Consider the following 27279-nt stretch of genomic DNA (forward strand, 5'->3'; position numbering starts at 1 on the left):
TCGCGCTTTGTTGTCTCTGGATTCTCATTAGGTTTACTGGGACGGGTGTGCCTAAAACCTTGGTGTATGAGTGTATGTTGAGAGGGATATAGCCGAAGAAGATAAGGTACAAACGAGTGATGATCTAAACCATTCATTATTTGGTATCCTCCATAGTTAGGTTGTGCCCCTAAAATGGGGCCATAGGATCCAAACACCTTCGATTTGTGGAGTTTTTATTACCGTGCCATCCAAAAATGGAGGCCACATACCGAAGGTTTCGGACCATCCCATGACCCCAATTTTTTGGGCACAACCTATCTACGGCAGAGACAAAAAAAAGAAAAAAAGAAGAAGAATTGTTGAGATCATTTATTTATGTGCCCCCCTATACTTTTCTGAGGCTACACAACTAATTCACAATAAGTTATTCTCAATCGTGCACCACATAAAAACAGCCCTTCTACACATAGTTATAAAACCCCCCTTTAAAACACCCCCGCAACATTGTGGACTCCCCCCCCCCCCCCCCCCCCCCCCCCCCGAGTCGAGTCCATTTTACCTTGGCCCCACTCGGTATTTTAATGCCACATTTGCCGTTTAACCCTACATAGTCAATAAAAACTCCTCTTGACTTTCCTGAATTATGACCGTGTCAAGTACCAGACGCATCGTGCCGAGTCGACTGGAATTTTCTTCAGCAGCGTTTTAAAACACTGCTTCTACATGCTTGGGGCCAGCAGAGTGTTTAGGTTGAGAATCATACTAAAGCTTTATGTGGGCTAAGAGATCATCCCTTGGACTGTTGGACATGCTCTGAAAGATCAGATGATCATAAAATTTTCAATCACAAAATTTTGGTAAAACGAACAGTGTAAAAATATTACATCCCATTTTAGTGCATGCAAACAAAGGGAAGATTCAGGCGTGAAATTTTACCCGGTTCACATTTTACCTCATAAAATGTTACGCCATTTTACATCGAAACAAACGGAGTCTCAATAAATTGACAACGGACTCCAAGAAAACTAGCGGACATCCCATAAATACTTCATATCTACAAAGCTCACTGATTCAAGCAGAAGCAACTCAAGAAAATATCACGGAAAAGCGCACCTGTCATTTTGTTATTAAGCACTTGCTGTAGCTCTTGCTTTGATAAAAAGTGGCAGCTTATCACTCTTTGATAGGACCTGTTCAAGGAAGATTGCCATCAGTTTTATTTGAGATGGTAAATGTACTTAGAAATCAGCTTGCTTCATTGCTAATGCAAGTTAATTCAAGCAATGGATTTTTTTAGCGTTGATAGCCATGTCACATCAATACAGGTACTAGCTATGTTGCACCAATACGGGTACGTGTCGGAATCCGACATGGATATCGAGTGTCAGATTTGACAAACCTCAGGAAAAAAGATCCATGGATTCACAAAAATATTTTATTATATTAAAAATTAATAAATTAAGTAAATGCAATGTTTTATTTCCATGTTAAACTTACTATTCAAAATCAAAACATATGGTACTTGTAAAGTTTTTAAGAAAGAATAGACACATGAGATTTAGAAGAATCTATGTAGCAGAGGTTAATGGTAATGCATTAAAAATTAGAACAGGCTACATCAGACAGCAGAAAGAGGCACCCAACAGCAACAGAAGAGAACAGAAATACAATGGATGATTTTAGCGCTAACTACTGATTTATTTTATTCCATTAGTGGACGGTAACCAATCTAAACTTCAGGAAAGAGAAGCAAAAATTCTTAAATCTACTAACCTTGGAGGAGAGAGATCCAAAAAAAGTTTCTATTGGAGGATGTATAGCTCTTGCTTTGCAATGAAGAAGCATCCAATAACATTCCCTGGTTCCATTATGAACTGTTCATGAAAGGTTCCCATCCGTTTGCTGGCGAGATTGAGCGAAAGATCTTGGAAATTGGGCATGCCGTCTACTTGTACACCATTTCCGCATATAAGAAACTGGGTTCCAATTATAAAAGACCCTGATACCCGGATGGCAACTCCATCTTGCCCGTGTGCACGGCACTGAAGATTTTCTACAACATGCACAAGCTTCTCGTGGGGCCGGTCACCTGCAAGTGTTCTTCGCGTATTCGACAGAGTAGTGAAGATATCGTTAGGCCCCACATGCACTTTCTCTGCAAAACTGGCAAATGGAAGGCAGCTTTATTTTTCAGTTGTAAACGGAAGGAAGGTACTAGAAAACCCAAGTGCCCGAATGCACCATCTCTAGTGATCAGTAACCCCAAATCGAGCAGCAACCATATGCATGCCAATATTTAGGAATTTGTTATAGTAAAAAACTTGCCAAGTCTCCAGACTCGGGTAGAGTCAAGGGGCATTAGGCCTTCTACATAACCCAATACAAACTTGATCACGTACTCAGGAAACTCTAAGGGCATGTTTGGCTACCGTGAATTTTTTTTTCTTTTTTTCCCTGGAATATTAGCTTACCCAAGGGTGAGGAAGGCTGGGAGAGGGATGGGTGAGGGACTGAGTGAGGAGACGGTAAGAAAAGCCTGAAAAACAAGGAAACAAAAAATATCTACCCAAAATATGATCGACTTTTTCCTTGTTTTTTGGGCACTTCTCACCTTCTACTCATTCGTGCCCTATTAAGTCTCTCCTCCCACACGAACTACCCCTCTCACCGCTTGGAGAAACTATTTTATCATGAAAAAAAGAAATCATGGTTGCCAGACACAGCCTAAAAATCAACCTCATACTAAATAAACCACAAAGCTATGAAGCCAGGAACCTGTGAATAAATAATATCAATCTGCATTCAGTGGATTACAAGACCTACCATTTTACACATGCAGTCCTTTTCACCAAATTGTTGATATCCCACTAGTCTTGTTTTTTTTATGGTAATATCCAGTAGTCTTGTTAATACGTGCATAAAGAAAATGATAAAATGCCAATATGGTAGAGTTGAGCAGCGTAAACATTTATTTGTTTCTTTACTCCAAAGAGGATGTCTAGTCACATGATGATTTTATTCTCTAATACCCCTGAACCCCAACACTATGAAGCCAGGAACCTGTGAATAAATAATATCAATCTGCATTCAGTGGCTTACAAGACCTACCATTTTATACATGCAGTCCTTTTCACCAAATTGTTGATATCCCAGTAGTCTTGTTTTTTTTTTTATGGTAATATCCAGTTAGTCTTGTTAATACGTGCATAAAGAAAATGATAAAATGCCTATATGGTAGAGTTGAGCAGAGTAAACATTTATTTGTTTCTTTACTCCAAAGAGGATGTCTAGTCACATGATGATTTTATGTATTCTTTGAAAATTTATTCGTATTATCTTAGCTAGCATGTATTCTTACTCAAATCAAAAGATCATCATTTCTGACAAAATTATACCTGAAGGTCGAACTTTGGCTATATAAGGTCTTTGTATGATGCCAAAGCTCATCAGGTCCATCAAAAAGCAAGTAATAATGTACTGTAAGCATCTGTCCAGGCAGGCACAGACAGAGTTACAAATATAAATACACAGATGCTACTAATTTCTGCAAGATGAAAATTGGTCCGGACATGTCTTTACATTTCTGAGTTTGATTTTGTCCAGTACAAGGTTTGAAATTTCGATTACGGTTTCGGTTTCGGTTTCGGTGGAAATTTCAGTATTTCGGCCGAAATTTAAAGCCATAGTCCAGTATTAGAAACTCACATCAGCCAAATCCTTCAATCTCTGTGTTGGATCAAAAACACTTCGGACAAATGAGGCAAGGTCCACTTTTGTTTTCTCATACTTGGTTATAAAGGGATGTGCTAGAAGCTGCAATATAACCATTATGAGAGAAGTGATCAAGTAATAATTTTAGATTATAATGAGAACCAAAAGAACTATTCAAAAATACTAAAAGGAATGACATTTGCATAAGGAAACATTTACTATTATAAAACATGGTCAAGGAACTGATACAAAGAAAATTTGCCAAATGCAGCTCGGAAAAGCTTCCTGGAATCACTTTTTCCAACAAGAATAAAATATCTATTAGCATTTTTTGTCACAATTGTGTAAGAACAAATGGAACACTCACCCACATCCATTTTTTTCTAAAGCTCTTTTTCATTATTTACGTTTCTTGAAGGAAGCCAGTTAAAAGCTTCCGCCCACTTTAACGGAATAAATTAATTTCAAGCATCAACAAAAAGACAAACACTGGCCTCAAATATCTACTCTGGAGATCAAGATAGATATTATGAGGTGAGCCTCTAAGAATAATAATCTTTGGGGTCTATATATAGATTATTTAATTAGGAATAGGATGCCAGTTGATTTTAGTAGGAAGCTACAAGTGAAGGCGGTGCCAAGATGGAATTCACAGCCTCAAAATACCACCAAGCTAACTTTGATGGAATTTCTAAAGGGCAACCCTCGACCAGAAGGAGTGGTGAAATTTTTAGGAACTCACTCGGCAAAGTAATCAAGACATATTCAGGTTCGATTCGTGGCATCAACTCAAAAGAAGTGGAGGTGAAAGGAGTTCTTGGGACATACTTCGCCTCAACAAGGCTCCTTTATCTTAGGTGACACCTAGGTGGATCCTCTCTCTCCCCCACACTTCATCAAGCTTAACTTTCATTTGATGTGACGAGCTTGGGGAGTCCCCCCCGCCCGGCAAAGTAATCAAGACATATTCAGGTTTGATTGGTGGCATCAACTCAGACGAAGTGGAGGTTAAAGGGGTTCTTGGGACATATTTAGCCTCAACAAGGCTCCTTTATCTTAGGTGACACCTAGGTGGATCCTCTCTCCCCCCAACACTCCATCAAGCTTAACTTTCATTTGATGTGTCAGGCTTGGGGAGTCCTCACCGCGGCGGGCGAGGATGGTGGCAGCACTGAGTGGGCTTTTACTAGACCATTGGGTCGCTCCGATTCGACTAATGCAGTGCAAGATATCTTGACTGGGTTACAGCTTATGGAGGAGGCAGATCTCGATCGTCTCACTGTAGGAAAGATTTTTGCAGTCGATTGAGGGACAGTCGATCAATATCCAACATGTTTAGAGGTCAACCAATAGTGAGACAGATAGGTTGGCTAGGGCTGGGGTGAACAGAATGAGGCTGGAGTTTTTCGACATTCTTCCTCCTTGATTTTAATCTTCTTTCCCTTCATCCTTTTTTGTTTGGCTTGCACCTCGGTCTGTTTCATTAATAAAATCATTGCCATTCAAAAAAAAATGAAGCAGAGGTGAAAGCTATTCTTTTTGGCTTTTGCATTTTAAGGTGGAATTATCTAGTAATAAATTGGTTCAAGACAGCCCAAATAATTATATTTCCTGAATATCAAGGCTTTTTCTGGGGCCGTGGCAACTAGCAAGCCTTGAATTTGTGCATGTATATAAAGCCATCCTTTAAGCACACTCCAAAGTTGGCATATGAAGACGGATGAACTAGCTAGGGAGGGTGTAGAAAGATCATAGTTAGTTTCAAGGTTCTGAAAATCGGAATTGAATCGTAAATCGTAACAGGGTTCGAATTGTATCGAATTGTAAATCGGATCATAAATCGTAAGATTTTTTCAGATTTATATAAAAAAATGAGAAAAAAGGTAAAAATATAAAAAAAGGTAAAAAAAAGAATAAAATGAGTAATTATCTATTTTCCATTTGAAACTATCAAATTAAATATAAAAGTCCATGATTAGTAATCCGAAGCACAAACCATATTCACCGCACAATAAATTACTAAACAAAGAACAAACTATATTCATCATATAATAAATCATTATATAATTTATCACAACAGTAAACAAAGCACATACTCAAATCTATAATAACTATCATACAAAGAAATGTCAGCAATAAACAAGGCATTTTGAAATGATTTTCGTTTTGAAATCACAATCAATTCTCAAAATCCAAAACAGACAGAATCGTAAAAATAGTAAAAAGAATCGTAAAAATCTCACGATTCAAAGTCGAATCGTACATGAATCGTAAGATTTTTACCAAAAAAAGATTCTTCACCCGATTTGAATCGTTCAACCCACGAATCGATTTGAATCGTAAGATTCAAATTGTAAATCATAAGATTTTAATAACAGATGTTATTGGAAAATGATTTCCCTTGTAATTGAGTGTGCAACAGTTAGCTGTTTTTTGGGAAGTTCAAGCAGGAGACAACTCCCTCCCTCTCCAGTTTTTGTTCTTTCTAGGCTGTACCTATTTTTATGTTTTGCTTTTTTTCATAACCACCTCCCCCAAATAAAATAAAAAATAATAATAATAAATAAAAGGGGGATATGATAAATTCGCACCCCTGTAACGTGAATTGACGTCAAAAAGTGTCAGATTTTAACGTTTTTTGACATCAATTCACATTAAAAGTAGTGTGAATCATCCTACAGGGGGTGCAAATTTATCATTACCTAAAAAAGGAAACAAATAATAACCCCTTGAGCATTAAAAGCTGAATAATAATTCGAGTATGAGGGAAACATTGGCATCACCAAGCTGCAGAAGCAAACAGATGAATGAAAAGGATGCAACCACCTTCAATATGCAGACATACCATAGAAGGGGCTGGAACCTCTTACCTGCTCGGCTGTTGGCCTTACATCTGCATTCTTCTGCAAGCAAGCATCGATGAACGAGCAAAACTCTAGGGAAAATGAATTTTTTGGAGGTGAAGGCGACGGGTCATACAAAATCTGCGCCAAAGCATGTAAACTCATTGTAAGTTGGAGCATTTAGATATCGGACGTAGATGGATTGTGTATACCAGAAGAAGGTTGTACGCACATAGAGGTATTACCAAACGAGAAGTAAAACCTTGGAAGGATATAATCGGCAAATAATTATGCAAGTTTCTGTATAGGTTGCTTTCCCCAGTAACGAGCACAAGTGAAAGTAATCCAATGCCATATTCGTACAACTGGTTGGTGTTAAACTTTATACTCAATCCATTTCGAAAAAAAAAAAAAACACCCTTTATACTCAAAGACAATGACAAGTTAATGTTAAATGTAAATTCTTCTTTCATACCAAGAAATAAATGTGTTCAATACTGTGGTAATGTGGGCCCTTTAGAGCACTATATCATGTTTATTTGCATGATAATAAAAACTGCTGCATGTTAACAAGGAATTCAGTGACTAATATCCAAAGAAAAAACATATAGGGCACCTAGTTCAAGAAAGCTACAGTTTATTTACATTCATCATAGAAAGGCCTCTTGCAAGAATCAAAGTATCAAACTTGAATCCTTACAATTAAATAAACTAAAGAGACAAAATGGCACAGAATCACACCTGCAACATGAGATTAACTGGCCCATCATTTGCTGTATATGGAAATTCTCCTGTGCCACACTCAAATAAAGCTAGTCCAAGGCTCCAAATGTCAGCAGGGTAAGAATAGCTCTCATTTCGAATTCTCTCAGGCGACATGTATGTAACAGTGCCAACAAAAGTAGCACACTGGTAAACCATGTTCATGGATATATTAGGCACATGTCCCACACTTGCTCTCTAAGTTACGAAAATAACCGTAAAACCGATAACAAAGTTTCTAAACCAGCCAAATATTAAGTAGGAGACTAAAATAATCTTAGGCACCCATTAATATGATATAAATCACATACCATTGCCACTGAATTCTCTAAGCCAGCACTTATACCAAAATCCGTGATCTTTGGTTCCCCTTTGAGATTTATAAGCAAATTTGCAGGCTTTATGTCTCTGTGAACTAAATGCCTTACTCCATGCAAGTAGCTTAGCCCCTTTAAGAATGATATAGAAGGTATACATATTCAGCTAAAAAAATAATGTATGATGTTGATCAATATCAAGATGACATAAAATGAGAAGAGATGGGTGGAATTGGGAGAGAATATTACATGCAAGAGTTTTTGAACCATAGATGAAAGGACTGGTTCTGGTATAAACTTCCTCACTCGCAAAACATCTGCAAGGGATCCTCCATCCATGTACTCTAGAGCTATGCTGATTTGCCCTGAATCAGGGGTATAAAATGCACCATGGAATTCCACTAGACCCTGATAACAAGGTGCCTCACACAGCGTCCGTATCTCATTAAGAAGTTGTTGCCTTTTTTCCTTCATAGGGAAAAGGAAGATTTACATAAGAAAAAAATTTCATAAAACACATTATCCATAGCTCACTACATGTCTGACAATTATTCCAAGAGTTCTTATAGAATGCCCATTACCCATATCTCATTACATATCTGACTATTCTTCTAGGAGTTTTCAGCTGTCTCAGATATAATATGCTAGCAGTGGATGACAAGACTAAAATGTGTCGTTCATTTCTCTTATTAAACATGCCAGACACACTTAATAGTGAAATGGTTAATTCTTGTTTGGAAATTTGTGCCATTGTGCCATCCCTTCAACAGAAAAAATAGAAAAGAACAAGGGAAAAAAGGAATTGACAAGTAACACTTAATTTCATGAGGGCTTCTGTCCTTCAAAATAAACGATCCACCAAGAGGAACACTATTATATAACATCTCCATAAATTAACACCATGAAGCACACTCTTGTATAGCATCTCCATAAATTAAGTCCATGAGACTAAATATATGTGGTAGAAGGGGAATGCACATCCATCTTATTAGTTCATTAGTTCGTTCCAAATAGAAGCAAATCACACGGTTATGGCTTGGACACAGCAAAAATATTTCAAGGTACTCTAAGAAAGGCTACTCATGAAGACAAGGGTCTCCTTCTAATGATGAGAAATGCTTTCAGTCATAGACCCTTTTAAATGTCACATTATAAAGTGTTCTTCCCCATAATACTAGCTATCCTTTCAACTACACAAAGCATTGCCAAGCCACATAATTCTTGACAAAGTACCTGAATAAATAAACAGAAGAAGCAGGGATATGCACCTTTTCAAAGATGTTAATATTCTTCAGGGCTAAAATTCGATGGAATGGTATATGGATTGCTCTTTGAACAACACTGCTTGCACCACAACCTATAGCTCCAAATGTACGCATCTCATGAGAAGCACATCGGTAAGTTTTTTCACTAGCATCTGTGTCATCTACCAATCCAGACGTGCGCTTTTGCAGACCAAGTTCGTTGATATTGTATACACCACATGATCTACTCAATAAATTGACGGTCCCACCATCCGATACCTTCAGGAAAACCAGTGGTATATTAGAGAGAAACTGACCCCACAAGCCAAAAACTTTTTGCCGAAAGCCTGAAACTTACCATGTATGATGCACAGGGGTCCATAGCCATGTCATCTTGGAAGCCTTTGTCGGCATCAAACAAGGGACCTAACTTCTTTTTCAGTTCCTCCAATGCAGCCATATTGACTCAATGTTGTTCTTCTCTTAACATGAAATAACAGCAGCTTCCAGATGGCCAGAAGGGTCCCCAATGAAAACCCATGGTTACCACCTGACAAAAGAAGACCATAGAAATAGAAAAGCACATGAAGCTTCAATCCTACCTATTATTCCTAATGTTGCTTGTTTATTCAACTTAGGATAGCATGGCCAAGAAAATGCTTTACTATATCGTTGCACTACCAAGTTTCCCATAAACCAATTGGTGATGGAAAAGACGCAAACATTATCTTTAGTGAGTAGCAACCTAGCGGGACGGGATGGGTTAATTACACCCTGGTGCGGTCTAGGCCTTTCGAGCACAGGAGCATCGCTGGCCCTCATAAGCCAACAATATGTTAAAATACGAACATGATAGAGAAAATAACTAGAAACATGGCACTGATGGAAGAAGGGAATCCCTTCATATACAGTACCCTCTTTCATAATTCAATGAAAGTGATTGCAGGAAGAGGTCATTAGGATTGGAATTTTAACAAACTGCTAATCTGCATTCCAACAACCCTGCTGCTAACATTGCTAATGAATAATGCAGTTTCATTGAAAGGCATAGAAAGAAGTAGAAAATTATACAGCATTGTTTCATCTTTAATCCCTATTTATCCAATAATGATATCATGATATAGTAATTAGCATAATGGGTCAATAAAATCAAAATTTCAACAACATAATGATAATGCATTCCAACAACCCTCCGGAAGAGAAAAATGGAAAACTCAAAACCCCGAGCAAAAAAGTTTCTATTCAAGCGCAATGCAATTCTACTTTTGGGTAGAGCAGTCCAATGAATCCAATGCAATACACCAACTTGCGCAATGCAATTCTATTTTTGGGTAGAGCAGTCCAATGTATCCAATGCAATACACCAAATTGCGCAATGCAATTCCACTTTTGGGCAGAGCAGTCCAATGTATCCAATGCAACACTCCAACTCCCCATGTATTAAAACATTTCGAAAACTAGAATGCCAGCCAACACGAGCAGTATACTTAGCCTTCGATTCACACGATAAATCAATCAACTTAGCAAAACCATGTCCCTACCAAAATCTAAGGGAATTCAACAACCCTAACTTAATTTAAGGGAATACAAAAACAATGTCCCCCAATTTCACGATCCTTCTTAACTGACCTAGAAGTTATGATCTGATCTAGAGATTAAATTGATAGTGTCTCCAAATCCACCGAAATTCACGAAGATAATACGAAAAACCCTGATTCGATTTTCATTTCTCACAAGATTGGACTCTGAAATAACCACACTTCTAATCATCAGACATTTTACAGAAATTAAAAGCTAAAATAAAAAAAAATTAAAATGAAAAGGAGAAATTACATTCCCTAGATCGAATCAGAACCAAAAATTCAAGTACAGATCAAATAGCCAAAATAAAAGAATTTATAAAAATGATCATGAGAAAACTGATTACCGATCAAAAGGAAAGGGAAGAAAAAGGGAGCGAAACATAAACCCTAGAAATCTCCTCCTCGGTTTCACGTTTTTTTGTCTTATCACTGCGTTTGTGTTTGGTTTTGTGTTTCACTGTTTCTTCAGAAATTAAAAGTATGGGTTAGGCTTTGAGTTCATGGTTGCCACGTGGCATCCTCAGAAGCGAAACACGTCCAATCCATTTTAGCTCCTATTTTCCGAACGTTGACACTGACACGCGTTATGCTTCTTTCGTCTAGACGGGGCCCACTACAATCGTGGCCGTCCACGATCCAAATGGATGATTCTTAATTTCTTACCCTTGACAAGAAGTCTGACATTTTAGCATGGTCGTAATCTAGTGATTAGATTGTGACAACCGATTGTGGGCCCCAAACCGATTATTGTGACAATTGGTGCTGGCCTGCCACAGATCAACGGCTCTGATCATAATCTAATATACATGTATGACATGGATGGTAGGGACCACGAGCACAAGCTGATGCAAACTACAACACAACACGGCAAAGGAATTTGTTTCATGCAACTTAAAACTTTGTGAAAAAATAGATTTGGGTTACATAGTTATGACACAGCAGGAGGCGAATGATATTTCCATTAATATTGGTTTATTACATAAAGGGAAATGTTATCAGCACTACTATATTTTGACGAGGGCACTCCTCACTTTATTAAAAGTATGGTATGGCCCGCACCATAGGATGATCCAAACCGTCCATTAGATGGGCCACAGCCTAAATAGGATGTCCCCCAAAAATTATTTCCATAGGTTGATCCTAACACTCCGATCTGAATGTTGGAGGGTTGATCCTAACCCTTTATAGATCGGAGGGTTAGGATCAACCTATGGAAATGATTTTTGGGGCACATCCTATTTAGACTGTGGCCCATCTAATGGACGGTTTGGATCATCTTATGGTGCGGGCCATACGTACTTTTAATAAAGTGAGGAGTGCCCTCATCAAAATAATGTAGTGCTGATAACATGTCCCTACATAAAATCACTAATAAGCATGGAAAGAGGTTATGATAAACCTGGAAAAAGATAATCCTAATCTAACTAAGTTGCCTATGCCCCGTTCGTTTGGGATTATGACATCCGATTGACAACACGCTATCCAATTAATGGACCCCAAATTACATTAATTTTGGGTCCAATAATCGGATTGGGGGTGGCAATCGGTTGACACAATCTTAAACGAACATGGCCTTACTCTATTCTAACCACCCCAGTAATCCAATATATACTCTAACGCGAAGGAAGTCATAATCGGAGTTAGGGTTTTCAAAGCTAGCAAGGGACGACGACAATGAGGATCTTTGAGCGTATGTGGGGGAGATGGACATGAAAGTACGCGAAGAGAGTAGGGTTTGGTTGTAGCAACTGTTTGTAATGTTTTTTTTTAAAGGAAGAAGAGAGCAGATCGACAATGTAAATTAAAGCCAAGGAAACCAAAAAGATTGATTGTGTGTCAACAATGTGGTGACATTGAATTTTTTGACCTTTTGGTGTATTGGGGGAGTTCCAAGTTCGTGATGTGTATATCAATTGCTTAGATGAGGCCAGAACTGATCAGAGAAGTAACCCATTGGAAGCGTGAGTTATGTACTTCAATTAATCATGCACAAGAGTCTAAGGCTACAGGCCATTAGAAAGTGCATGTATAATATAAAGTCTTATGGCATCGAATGTAATGGATAAAAGATAGCTTCATTGATGGATTCCATTTATCAAAGACCAATACTCTAGGTGGATTCTTAGGGTTCGATTGTGGATTTCATTGACTTAGGCGTTTCTTCCTTATGTCGATTTCCAAGGGACTAAAAGTGGATTCTTTATGTAAATCTCTTTTAATCCATCTTAATTACGTTATTTATCTTCGGTTTGTATTTTCAATCGTAATTTAGTCTTTTCTACTTAATTCTAATATTTTTCCCATTGATCTTTCAATAGATTGCTTGTTTAACAATTTTCTAGTCACTATGATTGTCATCCATTGTTTCCAACTCACAACTTTTAAAAATGGCCACTGATATTTACACTACTATGTTTTGATAATTAGACAAATTCACCCTATCTTTCCTTTTTAATTGGCTGTTGGGAGCTTTTTGGGAATTGTAATAGCTTTTGAGAGCTGGTTATTGATAAATGACAAGGTGAGTTTGTCTCGTTATCGAAATATGGCAGTGGGAATATCAGTAGCCAATTTGGCAGTGGGTATCTGAGCTCAAGATAGGTTTTCTGAGCTAGAGTTTTTAAATAGAGTGGGTCCCTATGTTGTTTGGGTTATGTTAGATATTGATTCTATAGGACCTAACATAGATAGGGTATCCCTAAGAAATCATCTCCATAGGATCATGGTAAGTGTTGATTTGTAGAAGTTTAAAATGGACGTCTAGAAAATGGTCCATTTTGTGCCTATACAGATCGAGCGGTGAGATATGATGGTTTCTTAGGAACAACCTATCTATGTCAAGTTCTATGGAATGATTGAGTTGGATGAGTCAAACAACATGGGAGATGCCATATTTAAAAACTCTACCTCAAAAGTTCTATCTGAGCTCAGATACCGCGCCCCCTATATATACATAATCATCTAATTAACTGTAATATTTTAAATAGTGTGGGGGTGAAAACCCATGTTTTTCAATTATACAAAGAGATTTTCTATGTTGTGTGCGCGTAAAGTCCAATATTTTTCATAAAGTACAGTGGCGCCCACTTCTTCATTTGTTCGGCCATGACATATATCTCCTAAATCATCCTCATAAGATGATCCTAACCTTCTGATCTGTAGAGGGGGAGATGAATTGCAGGGTGCATCCTATTTACGGTGTGGTCCAACAAATGAACGGCTTGGATCAGCCTATGAAGCATGCCCCACTGTACATTTTAAAAAATACTGGACTTTACACGCAGACAGCTTATATGATCTGTATATCTAGGATAGATGGTGTACTACATTTTATTTATAAAAAATACAATACAAAGTTATTCTGTTATGTGGACAAGCCTTATTGTCGTGCATGCAAATCCTGAAAGGGCCATTTTTAAGATATACAGACCACGACCCTGTGGACTCTTCCAAGCTTCCTAAAGCCATTTCAAATTTTCAATAATACAGCAAAGTCTTCCCCATCAATAGCCCATTCATGGTTCTTGAATTAAATACTCGAATTTGTGTTAACAAGCAAAAGGTTTCTGAAGAAGCCACCCGCTTAATACTGATTAGAGGAAATAAATTGTTTAGTTGGCAATCTTAACTTCTAGGGGTTTCCCCAACCAAACATATATATGTAAAAGTTGCAGTGTCAATGAACATTATTTCAATCATTCATTCAAACAAAGCTATTGGCTTCATGTGATGTATGCAATTATTCTCTTCTGCAGTGTTAGCTTTTTTATAGGGGCAAAAGGCAAAGGCCCCATAAATGTACGAAGAATATGATAAAAATGATTCCCTACATCAAAACATTTCCCTTAAAAAAGAAGTGTACTAAGTATTTGGACATGAGCTTTATAGAACATGACAAAAGCTATCACTTACATTTTGCTACATTTAGAATACCATCTTCTAACTGGCTAGAACCTATGATTTAGCTAATAATATGAACTTACTGTTTGCACACGTGTTGACGCATGTTGACACTGACACACATATCAACACTTCTTTTGACACTTGTATATGTATGGCTGGCAGTGTTAGACTTAATGTGGGAGTATCGACATGTTTTTGTACTGTGTTAAATGTGAAATACGGTATTATTATTAAATATTGTGTTTACTCTCTTCTTTAACTAATATTTGTTGTTATCTTCACCTGACTCCTAAACCTAAAATCCTAAACAAACTCTTCTTCAATATTATATTCATTTACCCTAATGGTCTCTCATTCTCGCTGCAGATAATATTAAAGTATCTCATCATCCGATATTTGTTTTAGACTTATATTTGCTTAATCCTAAGAATTATTAGTTTGTTAACTGAATATCACATTTATCATGTTGTAAATTATGATTATTGATCAATACTCAACTCAACTCAACTCAACAAAGCCTTTGTCCCAAACTAGTTGGGGTCGGCTAAATGAATCCTTTAGAACAAATTCATGAAGAAGGTAAAAGAAGTCTACTCGGCTCTAATCCTGATTCTAGCTGGGTTCTTCTACGTGGATCATTTTCTTCCATTCTATCCTATCCAAGGTCATGTTCTCTGTTATGTTCCTAGCTATTAAGTCTTTCCTCAATGTTGTTAATTATAAATGTTTATAAATGTGCTAGCGTGTTTCCGTTTCTGAATTTTTAGTGTTTTTCATGTCAGACACCTCATATCCATGTCAATACTCAACACACGAGTTTATGTCCAAATCATAGGCTTGTACCCAACTCTCGTCTCAGAGCTTCCATAGAAAAGCTACTGTGTGAGAAAATGCCTATTTGAATAGTTTGATCATTAGTTAGAGATGGACCCACATTGGCTAGCTAGAATCTTCATAGATCTATGGAAGACAAGGGCTGTGGTATAAATCTAGTGTTGTGTCGCAAGATTCGACAATCGGTATCCAACGACTGTGATTGCATCGTGTTGAATGCATAACCATCTATGTATATATAGTGCCCGACAACTTTATGCACTTGCAAGTTGAACATGGGTAGAGAACCAATGGACCATTTCCTTCTTCACTCTAACTCAATGATAAGAGTGATAACTCAATGATAAGAGTGGTATGGGAAAGGTTGTAGAAATGCAGGGTTCTAGCTTTTAGTTTCAGGGTTTGGAATTAAGACACTAACTATTTGTGTTTGGGTTTTTTGTTTTGTGTTTTGAACTCATGGAAATGATATATAAGATTTGAGTTTATTTATGAAAGAGCAACTGCATACTATAAACCAAGAAAAATCTTATTATAATCTACCATTATTTATGGAGAGAGAGAGAGATGATGTTTAAAAAGAATTTCTCAAAAAGGCTACGTGGTTCCAAATCTAGGGGCGGTCGACTAGGTTTCTGTATGGTGTTAAGAATCAGAATCTTGTGAATGGGTGGGAGAAAGATGCATGCACCCCTTAGTTTTGCCTTTTAAGGCCCCCACACCATTTGTCTTCGAGGTATCTTTAACGTGAAAGGAAATTTCCTTCGTAACAATAAGAATATATATATATATATATATATATATATATAGGGTGTCCACAAAAAATCCTCCATTTTACCTCCACAAATCGTAGGGTTGGGATGATCATATAGAGCTGATTTTTTGAGCACACCCTATCTATATGAGGGCCCATCAAATGAATGGTTTGCATCACCCAAACAATGTGGGGCCCACTGTATTTTAAGCCGTTGGTGTAGCTAAGTTAGCTACACATATGTGTAGCTACACTTTTCTCATATATATATATATATATATATATATATATATATATATATATATATATATATAGAGGAAACTGTTGGTGAGCCAAACTTTTGGTGAGCTAGCTTGCCCAATCACATGGGGTCCCACATTTTGGGGAGTGATCCAAACCATTCATTTGCAAGGCCTTATTCATTTTACCTCCACAAATTGTAGGGTTGGGATGATCCTATGGATCTGATTTTTTGTAGACACCCTATCTATGTGAGGGCCTTCAAAATGGATGGCTTGGATCACCCAAACAATGTGGGCCCCCACTGTATTTTAAGCTAGTGTGTAGAGAACTCTCTACACATATGTGTATGAACCGTTATCTCTCTCTCTCTATATATATATATATATATATATATATATATATATATATAAACAAGAAAAGGTCTAAGAGATGAAGATACAAATCATAATCAAAATTGGTGAAGATACAAGCGGGTGATCGACTGGTTTTCTTTTACTTCACTCTTTTTTGATTGCTTACAAGCCGGTATTCATTAGTCAAAAAGGGCTGAATTCTCGGTCTCATCATCAGAGGGAACTGTCTTCTCAAGATACATGTAACTTTATATGTCACTCTCATATGAGAAAAAACTGTGAAAAACCAATTACACCAAAAGCTTAAGCACTTGGAGTTGGCATTATTTAATCTTTTATAAATTATATGGTGCCCAATCGTCAAGTCCCGTGTGGGCACAGTACGTCAATAGTACCGCCCTTGATATTTGATCACGGCAGGCACCGTAAAAACTCTTTTATACTTTAACACTCCCCCTCACGTGTGGCACATATTTTAACATCAAGGAGGTTTGTACTAATGACCTTTGATATGATACATGTGAAACAACCAATTACTCTAAAAGCTCAAACTGTTGGAGAAGGCGCTATTTAATCTTTTATACTTTAACAAAAACATGTTTATTTCATCCAAAATATCAAGTAGGGGGTAAGAAGCAGCTAAGGCCATGTTTGGCAGACATGAAAGTTTTTTCCATAGAATATTAGTTTATCAAATGGTGGGAGAAGGGCAAGGAGGGTGGGAGATGGAGGGAACTGAGAGGGCATGAGTCAAGAGAGGGTGAGCAGTGACCGAAAAAAGGGAAAAGAAAAACTATTTTTTATGGGTAAACTGGGGTTAGGACATTTTCTAATCAATAAAACACATGTTATGGTTTTCTCCTCCAATTTATATCCATATTTTCAAGAGCCTCCTCCATGTTATGGTTTTCTCCTCCAGTTTGAGATGCTTCATCAAGGTGGAAAAGATAGTGTTTTTGTTTTCCTTATTTTTCTTCCACCTGGCACCATCTCCTCACTCATGCATGCCTTCTCAATTCTCTCCCTCTCCTACTCTCTCTGCCCTCTCAACACTTGGTAATTAAGCTAATATTCCATGGAAAAAAGTTTCATGGTTGCCTAGTGTTAGGCCATTTTCTAATCAATAAAACACAGGGAATATACATGGAAAAAATGAAAACAATTGCCAAAATACTTTCACTTCAAAATATATTCGTGGAAGCTAAAAGTTTAAGTGAGTTTGCCATAAATGGATTAAATATCAGGAATAATCTGATTAGATCGATCATCATCAATAACCATAAAAGTGGAAAGAAAATTATAAGCTTCGCCTAGAAAGTGGGGCCCACCTCAATTGTTCTACGACCATCCACCTGGTAGACCCCACTTGGATTTTCTATGGCTCAATAAACATTTTGATAGGATGATCCTAACCATTATTAAATTTTATTTTTGTCTTTCTATTTGCCGGCTCTTGATTGGGCAGTTAGGACCGTCCAATGAGGATCCTTTTTGTCAATAGTTCAGTGGGGACCACCAAGTGGATGGTCCAAATTGCTCGAAGGCGGGACCCATCTATTTTCAATACAGGCGCACCTTATCATATTATAGTGAGGTCATTGTATTATAAAGAGGATGCACCGCATTGTACCACAAATTAAGTGAGAATTTTATGTTTATTTGGCAAAAGCATGTTGAGTATTAACCAATAAAGTCATTTTCTAATCATTGAGCCACGTTGCTTTCTCGTTTATGCCTACTTGTTTTACGCTACAGGTGGTGGCCCAGGGAAGAAAAGGGGGTGAATATGTCATTTCTCTATCATAATCGGTTTAGTGTTAATTTAAGGGTGTGTTTGGCGTACTGTTTGAAATAGCGTTTAAAACTCTGTTTTGCAAATCAGTATTTTGGTTCAAAACGGTATTTTGCCAAATGGCATTTTCATGTTTGGTTGGCCAGATCAAAACGGCGTTTTAAACGGCAAACAGAGGTATTGTGTGTTTGGTTGCAAATGCCCCAGAACAAAGTTTTAGTGGTAAAATAACCAAAAAGGCACTGTTTGGTTGGCTTCAATGTAACTCAGCTACTCTCTCATTAGGCCCAATATTAAAAGGTTATTAGGATCTCATTCAAACACTATTAAAATTTTAACATCATTGGGAAAAAAAAAAAAAAAAGGCTATACCTTTGGGGTTCTTCTCCTTCTTCTTCTCAACGGCCGGATTTGCCGGATTTGACGGACGAGTGGAGGCGCTGAGGCGTGAGAGGGTTTGCAACTTTGCAAAGTAGATGAAGAAAGTAAGAAACTAGGGTTTCTTTTAATTCTTTTGTCTTTAAAAAATCAAAATTAAGAGATCATATAATGATATCAGCTGCCCCTTGTTTTGAATTAAATATTAATAATTTAACAAATTTGTGTCCTCAAGAATGATATTAACACCCCCACTTTTTATATATTTGACGTAACGCATAAAATCGCACGCATATACGTAAAAATGGGTTTTGGTGAGGGCAAACATGTAAAAACCCGTAGCCCAAAAACTCCGTTCAAAACGGCGTTTTGCAAACGGACCTCCCCCCTTCCGTTTGCAAAACGCCGTTTTGAGGGTTCAAAACGGTGTTTCAAACGGCGTTTCAAACGGTGGCTACGCACCCAAACACTCCCAAACAGCCGTTTGGCCCCAAAACGGTGTTTCAAACGCCAAACGGTGTTTTAAACGATACTCCAAACACGCACTTAATCTATTCTGCCTGTGGACTCGCCAAAATTAATCTGACCCACATGCGGGATTCGCCAGATGAGCAAGCGTGTGTGGGAGAATGGCAATCCCCTTAGCTAAATGGAGAAAAAGAAAATGAAAAATATCCATTAAAGAATGTCTTCATAGTTGTTTAAATAGATATGGGTATAAAGAGAGAGATAAATAAATGAAGAAATCATATATCTTTCTGCACAAATCTTAAGATTATCAAGAAATAATAAATTAAATAAAAGATGAAAAGTTATTACTTTTTTATTTGATCCTTATATGATATGAGAGTGTAATGATAAAGGAATTATAGGCATCTTTCACATACTATATACGCAGGCGCGCACACCGGCCCGTTCGTTCGTAGAGCTATTTACTTGATCATTTTTTTATTTTTTTGAAAACCTCTTATACAGATAATATGCAAATACCAAGCCCGTTCTCTATATGTGACCCATGAGAAATGAAAGAGGATCCATAAGGAATTCATAAATTTTTTTCCTTTGAATTTGGATTTGCAATGACCCTCTTTTCACACATCAAATCCTAATTAATTAGTTTAAGTAACACACACACACACGCATATGTAATATGTAAAACAAAAGTTAGGTAAAATCATAATAAATTTAAGGCGAATAAAACTATGAAATGCACCTATATGAGACATGGCCTAGTTGATTCTGTGGCTATGGTTAGGATTGTCTAATGGATACAAACTTTAGGTTATGGCATTTCATGATAGGGCCTACTGGATGAATGGTTTGACGGATCTCGTAGTGTCACTCTCCTTGGTTTGAAAAAGTCATACCGTATATGACTTTGATTATGTGGAGACATACATGGTTTAGAATTCAAACAAGTTTTGAGACCCTCTGAGGGCGTTTGGATCTAAGGGAAAGACAGTTATGGAAAATAAAATTTTCCACGGGCAAAATATTCTATGAAAATAAAATCCCAGGGTATAGTAGGTTTAAAATTTTCTTGAATATAAGGAAATTTTTTTATTTTGAAAAAAAAAAAATCACATGGAAAATGACTTTATCAAACATGGGTAAATTAATTTTCCATGGAAAAAAATTCTAATTTTTTTTCCCTACATCCAAACTGCCCCCTAAGGCAATCATGAAAAAATATCATAAAATATTTGTTTACCTAGTGCAAGAGAGGTGCAAAGAGGTAGGGGAGAGAGAGAGAGATGATACTGGAAAATAGGGAAAGCAAAAGTCCTTAAGTAGGATTCTTTTTTTGTTCTTTACCAAACCCATCATATGCTCCCCCTCGCAAATCTCTCTTCCACCAGCCTTCTCTACTCGTTTTTTAACCTTGGGTAAACAAATATGCCATGATTTCTTTTCGTAGTTGCCCAACAAGCCCTATAGGCTTTCTTTTTACTTCCTATGTTTCAACACCCGGATTCAGTGTAAGTGGCAATCAGGCCCATTGAATTCTTCTGATGTCAAGTTAATCAGCCCCACTTGATACACTGGCTCTGGGTGTCCCTGGTAATCAAAAAGGGCGGATATATCACTTCCCGATAAAATAAAAGAATAAAGATTAAAAATAAAGAAAAATTGGTATTCTATATAAAATTGTGCAATTATAGCTTTCATATTTTAGGTGGACCCTACGTGAGGAAATTTCTTTGTTTCCTATAAGGCGTTGTTTGGGTTGCAAGAATTTCTTTGGAAAAGAAAACTATGTGCAAAATTTTCCCACTTCTTTTCCCCAAAAAAAAAAAAAAAAAAACTTGAACCATCCCTATTCAAAAGTTTGGAAAGGAAAACTATTTTTAAAATTTCCCACTTTTTATACACACAAAAGAACTCGAACCATCCCTATTCAATTTTTATTCCGAGGGAACTTCAATTTATGATGATATCCTTCTAAATTAACCATAATTGTAGGGAATTTAACCCGGTAGAACTCACCCCCAAAAGATAGCCTTTAGAGGGAGGGTGCTCATTCCCTTATAACCCATCTCCAGCCATTTCACTTATCCGATGTGGGACTATTTGCTTTTGTGCGGAACCCCCAACAATAATCATATCATCTCCTTCCAAATTGTGGAAAGATAAAATTTTCCTGAGAAAAAAAATTCCACCAGAATATTTTTCTTGCAATCCAAACGGGCCCTAAGGGTCTGCTAAGATCTTAAAAAACAAGGTGAAAAGTTGTCATTGGCATCATCTTCTTTTGTTTCGTCACATATTCTAAAAGGGCATTTGAGTATATGAGTTTATAAAATCAAATGTGGCTATAATTTTCTCATATTTTTTAAAAGTTAGGTATCTATGCATATTTATTCATTTCTTTACTAAAAATATACGCAAGAGATATGGTGGGGGTCATGTGTGTGCACGCCAATATTCTCCCATATCAGTGACTGCTAAGAGAATGATGAAATCATCATTTTTCTAGAGGTATGATTCATTGGATTTCTTTATATGTGTATCATACACTTTTTAAATACCTTATAAATATAAAGTCTTATAAATCTAAAGTTTCCCTTAGCTATTAAATACTTTCCCAACCTAAAGTTTGTTTATAGTGCAATTAAATACTTTATTTGAAATTCTATTAAAGAAACCAATGGAGGAAGGCATTACAAACGTCCAACTAGCGAAAATGCCAGCCATAGGTAAGGAGGAAAGTGAGGGTGAAGATTGTGGTCAGTTTGACCATAGGACTCGAAGTCTCTCTATTGTCAATTCTTTCTTGTGAGATCCCTTAGCTATAAGCCATGTCTCGTGGCGTTCAACAGAGCCATCGGTTTGTCGTTTGATCTCGGAGACCCATTTGTACCCGATCATAACTTTTTAGGATTTGGGCTAGGCAGGTGGGTATAGTCTCGAGCAGTGACATATTATTTTTACTGTTTTTAGGGATATCCCATGCTCTCTCCGTTCCTCTACCGTCTCTCTCTCTCTCTCCCTCCCTCCCTCCTTCCTTGATGTATGACGGTTTATGTAGATTTCTTTGTCAGTTAGAATTTCTAATTCTAAATAAGCTAGAATCTTTATTGGATTAGGAATAGTTAGTATTTTATTCGAGACATGTGAGGAAACATGAACAAATTCCGTAAAGATGGACGAGATTTTTTTTTCTCCTTCTTGTGGATTCAAGGATTTTATCTTTGTATTCAAGAGTTTTTATTAAAGGAGACGTTGTTCTTCTTCAACAGGTTGATGATGATGGCTATCTTCGCCTGCCTTTCCGCACGCTTCCACCACGTTACTTCTCTACATATCCATTCCAATTGGGCCCACAAATATACTAAGGAATAATTTTCATGGTTGCCAAACATGCCTTTAATTTAATTTAATTTAATTTTCTTTGGTATATTTATTTTTATAATTGAGCATGAATAGAAGAAAAAAAAAAAAAAGTAAAGAAAAAGTGTTCCAGCTTATAGCCCTAGGGTTTGACAGGGCGTTGCTCCCTCGGGGTCCACTCGAGATGAGTTTGTAAACGATAATAGAGCAATTTCTCGTCCAAGATGTCAACTATTTCTCATGCACGACATTTAATGAACAATTATTCTTCAGCTTTTCGTGTCTTCCTTTTCTTCTCCCTCTTCTTTTTGACTGCAAGTTTCAGCTAAGTACGGTTTTTCAAGACCATGACCCCAGTCTTACATGCAAACTTCATATCAAAAGTAGGGATGCGTACTACGCACCCGAGTTTAAAATAGCCGTGACCATATATACATTTTCATGTAAATTCTTGTGGGTCATTTCTGTTATCAGTTATTACACCCTAGCTAGTAAAGCCCGTTAGTTACTAACAATTATAACAACAATTTGATCTCAATAACATCATATTATCTAGGGGTTCTTCTTTTTTCCCAGGCTTTTTTTCAACAAATATCAGTTTAGTGTGTATATGACTACTCTTTTTACACTACAAGGGATGGCCCAAAGAAGAAAAGGGGGCGAATAAATCATTTCATATCTTATAATGCTGATTTTGGTACAAAAATCAGTTTTGTAAAGTTTTTCTAATAAATGCAAGAACGTGAATGATTTGGTCATATCTGACTTCTTTTATATTAGTTTTAGACTTTGTTGTACTTATGTTGAATATCTAAATATAATATTTTCATAGTTAAGAAATGAAAGATGATTGCATTTGAAAAATCACTTAATGCAATAAATAAATATCCATCCAAATGTTATATGGACTAATACTTTAAGAGGAATATATGCTAGATTATGGTTGATTTGATTATATCTTTGTGAAAACAACCAATTCTTAAGCTGGTAGAGTTTATGTTAGTGAATCATTTATACCTTAATACTTCCCTTGCTTATGGCCCCTCTTTTTTTTTTTTTGGGATTAGCCATACACGTGGCACATGTGGACCCTATTTTTGGGTTGGCCCTGCACGTAGATTTTTAATATTAAGGAGGCAATGGCTCTGATGACAAGTGAAAACAACCAATTACTCCAAAAGGATTAAGCCTTAAGCTTTTAAAGTTAGTGTTATTTAATTATTTATACTTCAACAATCTCGTGTATTTATTATTTTATTGATCATAGATGAAAAGGTGTTGTAATTTGCAGTGTATTTATTCTAAACTCATTAACGATGTTACCATCTGATAATCTGAACCCTCTACGATATTATGATCATATATAATTTCAAAACTCTATCTATTTATAGGATAATTAAAAGGACCATTTTTTATATTTTTAACAGTAATGTAAGAATAGTATTTGGGAAAAGATATTAGCACAACAATGATTTTATATTTGAAGAGCTGTCAAAAGGTCATTACAGTTCCCAAAATGCTCTCAAAAGGCAGTTAAAAAAGAAAGGGCAGTGATAAATCGACTCTAGAGAGAGAAAGACGCATGGGGGTCGATTTAAGATATTTGGGGGTGGATTTATCACTCCCCAGAAGAAAAGACAAGCAAGGATCTTAGCGATTATTAAAACATAGTTGTGCTGCTATCATTTCCCTAGTATTTTTGTTGTTTTTATAAGTTTTGTATTTAAAAAAAAAAAATTCTCACGAGATGAGAAGTGATGAGGAGTTTTAGTGACCAGAGGATGATATTATTATAAGTGCAGTGTCATAGTCTTCCTTTTTAATGTACCTCCTCCCATTTATTACCCCTGTCTTTTACCTTCCATTCCTCCTGCAACATTAAATGCACTTTGCCTTCTCTTCATCTCCCCTTCCCTTTTGTTCCTGGGTTTGCAGGCCTTCTTCCTCCAATTAGGGTTCTTTATCCCTTTAAAATATCACTTTTTTCCCTTCTCCCACTCATAAAATAACGAGAATTCTGATGTTTCAATGGCTACAGCTTGTTTGATCCTGCATCAACCCAACCACAGGGTTTGAAAGAGTTCAAACAAGGGATAAAGGTACTTCCCTTTCTCTCTGGTCAGGAGCCTAGATCCATAAAAGGTAACCCATGTAACTGTTCTCTTTGTTTTCTTATGTACATTTTTTGGGCAAACTAAAACATAAGATTTTGATTTTCATACTCTGATCTAGGGTTTTCCTAGATGCTTGCTTTACTATTTTTTTCCTTCTTTTCTTTCTGCTAGAGTAATAGGTGTTCCAATCAATTTACTGTAGTTATAGGGGTGAGGATGATGACTGAAATTGCACCATCAGATCCATGCTCAGATTGCTTAACAAGAAAAGTACTATATATAGTAAAATGGTGCAATTGAATTGTATGAAATCAAAGCCTCTGCAAGGAAAAAATATAGTCAGGTTAAATTGACTGAAAAAATTCCAAATTCAAGAAAACATGCAGAAAGCTTTGATGGTTGCTGTGGACTACATTTTTGCTATAATTAAACAAAATTATCAGCTTCTAACCCCAACCCACTTTCCTTGACAACCCTAAATTTAAAAAGCAGTAGCAACAACAAAAGGAATTTTTTACTAGAATTGAACAAAATTATCTGATTCTAACCCTAACCCACTTTCCTTGAAACCCTAAAAAAAGCTGTATCAACAACAAGTCAATGCACATTTTTACTATAATTAAACAAAATTATCAGGCTATAACCCTAACCCAGTTTCCTTGAAAACCCTAAAAAAAAACAGTATCAACAACAAATGGACAATTTTATTAGAATTGAACAAAATTATTAGATTCTAACCCTAACCCACTTTCCTTGAAAACCCTTAAAAAATAGAAGAAGTAGCAGTAACAAATCCTGCATAAAATCTCTCTCAAAAGAAAATTAAAAGGAGGACAAGAAAAGTCAGAATATTCAATAATTCTTAAGAAAAAGGTGGATAAATGGTTGAAGGTTTTGTGGGTGTTGTATCTCTTGGTGCAGTGAGATGGCATCATCATCATCCAGCGCTTCCAATTCTCCCTGTGCTGCTTGCAAGTTCTTGAGGAGGAAATGCATGCCAGGTTGCATCTTTGCACCCTATTTCCCACCTGAAGAGCCTCAAAAATTTGCAAATGTTCACAAGATCTTTGGAGCAAGCAATGTCACAAAGCTCCTCAATGAACTCCTCCCTCATCAGAGAGAAGATGCGGTGAATTCGCTCGCTTATGAGGCCGAGGCCAGGATAAAAGATCCTGTCTATGGATGCGTTGGGGCGATCTCAGTCCTCCAAAGACAGGTTCACAGGCTCCAAAAGGAGCTAGATGCGGCTAACGCCGATCTGATTCGTTACACTTGCAATGAAATCCCCACCGCATTGCCTCCCATGCCATCTCATCAAAGGTTTATGGAATTTAGTAGAAGGATGGGTAATGGAGTTTCATTTTATCAGACTTCTGGTTTGCCTATTCCATATCCCCCTCCATGGACTAACAACCCTTCAGGATATATGAACGAAAGGGGAGGAGGAGATAGCAATATGTGAAATTAAATGGGTACTCAGATAAAATATATCTATTTGTGGCTAATCTTTCCATGGACAGTCTAGAGAACTTTTCATGGTATGGGATGTTATTTTGGTAAGTTATCTAGAAAGCATTTCATTGGACTGGTTTTAGTAAATCCAATGCTTGTACTATGAATTTTCTTGGTAAGAGTGGCAGATTATTTCAATATTCTGTAGCTAGTGTATATGGGAGATTTATGAAGTTCTAGAAGATGATGATTGATTGATCTCCTGTTGTTTCCTTACTGCAGTTTTTTGGACATGGTGAACGTCATATTCTCTTTCTTAATTATAGTTCTTATGTTTAAGACAAAGTTCTACTTAGTTTAAAGAAGAATCTATAGCCATCTATAGACTCTAGCCCTCTTTTATATTATCTTATTTTCACTTCATTTCTTTCTTTGTTCTTTGGAATGACACCACTATCTTACTTTCTCAGCAACATTACTCTACTATATATTTTTATAAGGTGAGTTTGGTCAGTTCTCATTTATGGTCATCTCTTCAATTTAGTTTATGTTTCCAATAAAGTTCTAACATTACACTATCCAATTTCAAGTCATTACGGATTGAGGTTCTATCACCAAAAATCCATCAAGAATGATGTATATTTCTCTGGGATTTCTAATTCCTTTCATGAACTTATATTTCCTATCATGATTTGGGCACCTTAAATTTCATGATTTTTTCTTGTAACTTTTTATTAATTATGTATGGGTACTAAAAATCTCCTACTTCTCAGTGTAATCAGGAGGAAAAGAACATAAATGTCTTCAAAACCATCAAGAGTGCTGTAAAGTTCTACAAGCATTTCTATCTTCATTCATTATCATATGTTCTGTGTAATGGTTATTTCTTTACTGATCATGAGGACTAAGTTTCTAAGGTTTTCACCCTGTTGGTAGTAATCAATGTGAGTCAGTATTATATCAATATGCTAATGTAGTAGATTGTTAGTCTGCTGATATAATTTTAAATCCATATTCAAATCAGGAAAAAAGTTAAACTTTTATTAACGTTTTTCTTTTCTACTTGTGATCTCATTTTTGCATAATGGCAATCTTTTTACTGATCATAGGCGTTGTAAATTTATTGAGTTTTGCTGGTAAAATGCAACTCATTTGATGGGTGTCTTTATCTGTAACAGTGAGA

At 36.6% G+C, this 27279-nt stretch overlaps 2 protein-coding genes across 4 annotated transcripts; one reads left to right on the forward strand and one right to left on the reverse strand.

Moving 5' to 3' along the window:
• Nucleotides 1-528: 528 nt before the first annotated feature.
• MKK3 (mitogen-activated protein kinase kinase 3) lies at nt 529-10943 on the reverse strand. 2 transcript variants are annotated; one of them, XR_013255569.1, is made up of 12 exons: nt 10787-10943; nt 9218-9409; nt 8884-9138; nt 7865-8083; nt 7610-7747; nt 7278-7445; nt 6564-6677; nt 3688-3795; nt 3378-3469; nt 1756-2145; nt 1096-1172; nt 529-795 (listed from the first exon to the last, which is right to left on the reverse strand). XR_013255569.1 is itself a non-coding variant. In XM_077397437.1 (11 exons), exons 2-10 carry the CDS (start codon nt 9317-9319, stop codon nt 1785-1787), a joined length of 1557 nt encoding a protein of 518 aa, XP_077253552.1. In that variant the 5' UTR covers nt 9320-9409; nt 10787-10943; the 3' UTR covers nt 809-1172; nt 1756-1784. The 2 variants fall into 2 exon arrangements, 1 of the variants encoding a protein (XP_077253552.1); XM_077397437.1 differs by lacking the exon at nt 529-795 and having other exon boundaries at nt 809-1172.
• Nucleotides 10944-24343: 13400 nt separating this feature from the next.
• Nucleotides 24344-26354, forward strand: LOC143846242 (protein LATERAL ORGAN BOUNDARIES-like). Of its 2 annotated transcripts, none has more exons than XM_077354673.1 (2): nt 24344-24629; nt 25566-26354. In XM_077354673.1, exon 2 carries the CDS (start codon nt 25570-25572, stop codon nt 26104-26106), a length of 537 nt encoding a protein of 178 aa, XP_077210788.1. In that variant the 5' UTR covers nt 24344-24629; nt 25566-25569; the 3' UTR covers nt 26107-26354. The 2 variants fall into 2 exon arrangements, with proteins under 2 accessions (XP_077210788.1, XP_077210787.1); XM_077354672.1 differs by having other exon boundaries at nt 24346-24672.
• The last annotated feature ends 925 nt before the right edge of the window (nt 26355-27279 follow it).

This window comes from Tasmannia lanceolata, unplaced genomic scaffold, assembly GCF_043159265.1.
Source record: "Tasmannia lanceolata isolate RefF3 unplaced genomic scaffold, GAP_Taslan_0.1 ptg000015l, whole genome shotgun sequence".
Taxonomy (NCBI): domain Eukaryota; kingdom Viridiplantae; phylum Streptophyta; class Magnoliopsida; order Canellales; family Winteraceae; genus Tasmannia; species Tasmannia lanceolata.

What these genes read in the sequence shown, in the direction of transcription:
- MKK3 (XM_077397437.1), bottom strand. Translation starts at nt 9,319, where the DNA reads ATGGCTGCATTGGAGGAACTGAAAAAGAAGTTAGGTCCCTTGTTTGAT. An exon ending in ATATTAACATCTTTGAAAAG is followed by an intron (nt 8,084 to 8,883) that starts GTGCATATCCCT and finishes TTCCCTATGAAG; the next exon opens with GAAAAAAGGCAACAACTTCT. An exon ending in TAGAGAATTCAGTGGCAATG is followed by an intron (nt 7,446 to 7,609) that starts GTATGTGATTTA and finishes ATGGTTTACCAG; the next exon opens with TGTGCTACTTTTGTTGGCAC.
- LOC143846242 (XM_077354673.1), top strand. Translation starts at nt 25,570, where the DNA reads ATGGCATCATCATCATCCAGCGCTTCCAATTCTCCCTGTGCTGCTTGC.